The sequence below is a fragment of the Enoplosus armatus genome, chromosome 5 (genome assembly GCF_043641665.1).
Source record: "Enoplosus armatus isolate fEnoArm2 chromosome 5, fEnoArm2.hap1, whole genome shotgun sequence".
NCBI classification, from domain to species: Eukaryota; Metazoa; Chordata; class Actinopteri; order Centrarchiformes; family Enoplosidae; genus Enoplosus; species Enoplosus armatus.
The window spans coordinates 1,104,695-1,108,252 of NC_092184.1; the positions used below are offsets into that span (position 1 = coordinate 1,104,695).

The 3,558-nt window shown below is 46.8% G+C and overlaps 1 protein-coding gene across 1 annotated transcript; it reads left to right on the plus strand.

Moving 5' to 3' along the window:
• Positions 1-265: 265 nt before the first annotated feature.
• Positions 266-2,854, plus strand: LOC139285365 (serine/threonine-protein kinase pim-2-like). Its single transcript, XM_070905928.1, has 8 exons — positions 266-320; positions 761-1,105; positions 1,308-1,402; positions 1,494-1,541; positions 1,658-1,870; positions 2,159-2,336; positions 2,451-2,639; positions 2,763-2,854. The coding sequence occupies exons 1-8, from the start codon at positions 266-268 to the stop codon at positions 2,852-2,854; spliced, it is 1,215 nt and encodes a 404-aa protein (XP_070762029.1).
• Positions 2,855-3,558: the final 704 nt, after the last annotated feature.

The window sequence follows — 3,558 nt, forward strand, 5'->3', positions numbered from 1 at the left end:
AGATTTTTTTTGTTTGTTCTGTGTTGAGGTTTTAAGGAGGTTTTTGTCACTATGGTTATTTCAGCCTGCACACTAATAGTGATGTCACAGAATGGAACTCCGGTGACAAGAATCGACACGTAAAGCGTCAGAACCTCAGAACACGCAGAGAGAGATTAGAAATCCACTCGCACTGAGCATTTCGGCAGAGTCAACGCACAAGTTCTGGAGATTCACAGTAACTTCTTTTCTCAAACGGCGGTATCGAATACATTTACAAAAGAACATGGACGTGAATTCGTTTGAGATTCTCCATTCTCTGGACTTCGAGAACGATTCAGGTGAGTGTGAACTTCTGGTAAACACCTGCAGCTGCTTTCCACGCACTGCAAAAAGCTTCTTATGGAGTCATTTTGTCTGTAGTTCAGGGTTAATATGTACGATTGTAATCTGCAACAAGTAACTACAGCTGTCCAGAGGGTGTTGAGGTTGGGATGGTAGGTGGGCACGTAAAGCGTCTGACTTTCACGCAGGAGATCAGAGTTTTTGTCCCGTCAGACCTTTTTTAAAGGTCACCTTTTTAAAAAGACACTTTTTTAAACCGTTACTGCGATCTTCCCCAACCTTAAGCATACCATAGTTGCAAGAAAAAAATAATTATTTAACTTTCAAAATGTTGGCACTGAATGTTACAAAGCAAAGTTGTTGAACGTAAGAGAGAGTTTTGCAGAACCATCCAATATGAACAAGTTGATGTTCACTGGGTTTATCTCGCTTGTAGAGATCAGTAGCAGCAACGCCGAACCCAACAACGGCATGGGGGAGGACTGCCGGGTGACGAGGGGCAAGAGGAAGGCCAGCAATAAGCCAGAGTCACCCAGAAAAAGGCAGAGGCGTACCAGCGGCCCCACTGAGGTGGCAGTGGAGGCTGTGACAGCCAAGGGGGCCAAGAGAAAGGCCAGCACTGAAAGAGAGTCCCCCAGTAAGAAGCAGAGGGGTCACAGCAACAGCTGCGACATCAGTGAACCCTCCGGGGTGGCAGTGGAGGATGTGACGAGCTCCTGCGGCCCTTCAACCTCCAACCAGAATGACGGGAGCTCGTCCTACTCAGCCAGAACCAGTCGAGGTAAGCTGATAGTGTGAAACAACACGAGATACATCACTCCTGGCTACCGCCTGGCCAACAGATAGTCCGACACTTGCATAACAGTAGAAGAAGATTTGACTAACCCCTAGGTTAACAACCACCGATATCAACCGCAGGGGGGTTAGGGTAAGATGGTTCTTCACAAATACAGTAAAACATGAATTTGTGTTTGTGCGCGTAGCCAACTTTGAGGCCAAGTACCTGCAGCTTGACAAGCTCGGAGAAGGGGGCTTCGGGTCAGTTTATGCCGGCTGCAGGAAAATGGATAATTTGCCAGTAAGTATTACGAAGGTATTCTCACATCACACGTGCGCACACAGCCATCACTCCCTGCACTAGCCAAAGCTCTGCTGATTCTGTCCTGTAGGTGGCGATCAAACACATCCCCAAAGCAGATGTGGAAAGTCGATCAATGGTGAGTGATCTGGTCTGAGATCATTGTTGATCACTGTTCACTTCTTTGTTACTTTTGTTGTTGATGACGAAAGCACACACATACACAACCGCATCTATGTTTGCTGTTTCCTTCAGGTCCTGAATGGGAAGACATACACAGTCCCCTTGGAGGTGCTCCTCATGTTGAGCGTGGCACACGGACCAGAGGAATCTGCAGCCGTGTCATTGTTAGACTGGTATGATCTGGACCAGGAGGTTCTCCTGGTCATGGAGAGACCGGCCTCCTCTGTGGACCTGCTGAACTTCCTGAATGACAACGGTGGTCCCGTGGAGGAAGACCAGGCTAAGGTACTGAAGCTGGGTGGAGCAAGTTTCTGTGCCAGTGCGTGGATGCAAATTTGCAACCACTCGCGTCTTTGCGTTGACTTCGTATGCTGCCGTGTGGCTTCACATTCAGTGTGAACACACCTTTATATCCATGCGCAGGGTTTAACTAGTTCTGACCTGGCCAAATGAACTGAACTGAACTTTGAGGAACATTTTTGTGTGAAAGCTGCAACATTGTAAATGGCAAAGTACCACTCTACAATCTCCTTCTTCACCTCACTCTAACTCACCTGTTTGTCTCTGTCTCAGAACATCATGAAGCAGCTGGTGAAAGCAACCATTCAAATGCACTCCGAGGGCGTCTTCCACCGGGACATCAAAGCAGAGAACGTCCTCATTGAAACCTGCTCTGACGTCCCTCGAGTCCGGGTCATAGACTTTGGGTGTGGCTGCTTCGCGAAGAAGGGATCTTACAGCGACTTCTCTGGTACGACGTCCGGCTTCGTCTGGCTTCCCCTCATCATCCATCTGTTGATCTCTGGAGTGATGGCTTTCATTGAGTGTTTTTCTTTCTCCATCTCCATCTGTCTGTGTTTTGTAGGAACCTCTGCGTACGCCCCTCCAGAGTTTTACATACGGGGGAAATACAAGACAGGCCCCACCACAGTCTGGCAGCTGGGCGCGCTGCTCTACGAACTGCTGGAGGGGTACAAACAGTTTACCACCACCATGTTCCTGCGCAGGAAAATGCAGTACAGCTGCGAGATGAGGATGCTTAAAGTGTCCAGAGGTACGACAACACTGGTGTCAATGCAGTACCTGAGTTTGGGTTCTAATAGTGTGCAAAGCCTTTTCCTTCAGAAGCTGCAGCTTCCACCCTAATCTTTGCTTTGTTCTCTGTCTCTCTTCTAAGACTGCCTGGATTTCTTACAGAGGTGTTTGGTTTTGAATCCAATGGATCGCATCACTCTGGAGCAGATGCAGCGGCACCCCTGGCTCAACTAGTGCTGCACAACCCACCCCTCCAAACACCTCCCACTACCCTTTATACTGGGCCAGGAACTCATATGGGCCTGCCAATATATGTGTTATATGAATAAATATAACATCATCTGATTTGTAATGTCCTCCAGCATTTTGTGTTGATTAATGCTCAAAAAATATGAATAATTGAAATCATTTTTGACGTTGGCATTACATCCTGAAACATAAACATCAAGTCTTTTCTTGGTGATTTAGTGAATGGTTGGCCGGCCATCTAAATCCTCTGACAACAGGTATCATGCTGATGCTAACCACTGAAGAAAAAATTCATTATTGACCTTATACGTTTCAACAACAAGGAAGTGCTCCGACTCCGTTGCTTTGAGTTCTCGCCTCCAGTATTGGTACTTGTGTGTGTTATTATGTGTTCACAACAACATGTCAATCACAGCAGAGGCTCATCTGCTACACTGCACAGGCCATCGTATGTGACTTTGCGCCAAAGATCGTCCTTTTAACCCGATACCTGTGGCGAATGTGGTGAAGTCGGGTCACGTGACCGCCTCGAACAACATCGAACGTGAGTTTATGATGTTTGTATTGTATGATATGAGTATAAAGTGCTGCTGATAGAAGGTACCTGAACACACAAGAGAGTTTCACAGTATTAATTAAGATAACTCTGATATGTCACAAACATGACATTATTCAACAAACAAAGCCCT

Excerpts from the sequence above, each read along its gene's own strand:
- LOC139285365 (XM_070905928.1), top strand. The coding sequence starts at position 266 with ATGGACGTGAATTCGTTTGAGATTCTCCATTCTCTGGACTTCGAGAAC. Across the intron at positions 321-760 it reads GGACTTCGAGAACGATTCAG|AGATCAGTAGCAGCAACGCC; the intron begins GTGAGTGTGAAC and ends TCTCGCTTGTAG. Across the intron at positions 1,871-2,158 it reads TGGAGGAAGACCAGGCTAAG|AACATCATGAAGCAGCTGGT; the intron begins GTACTGAAGCTG and ends TCTCTGTCTCAG.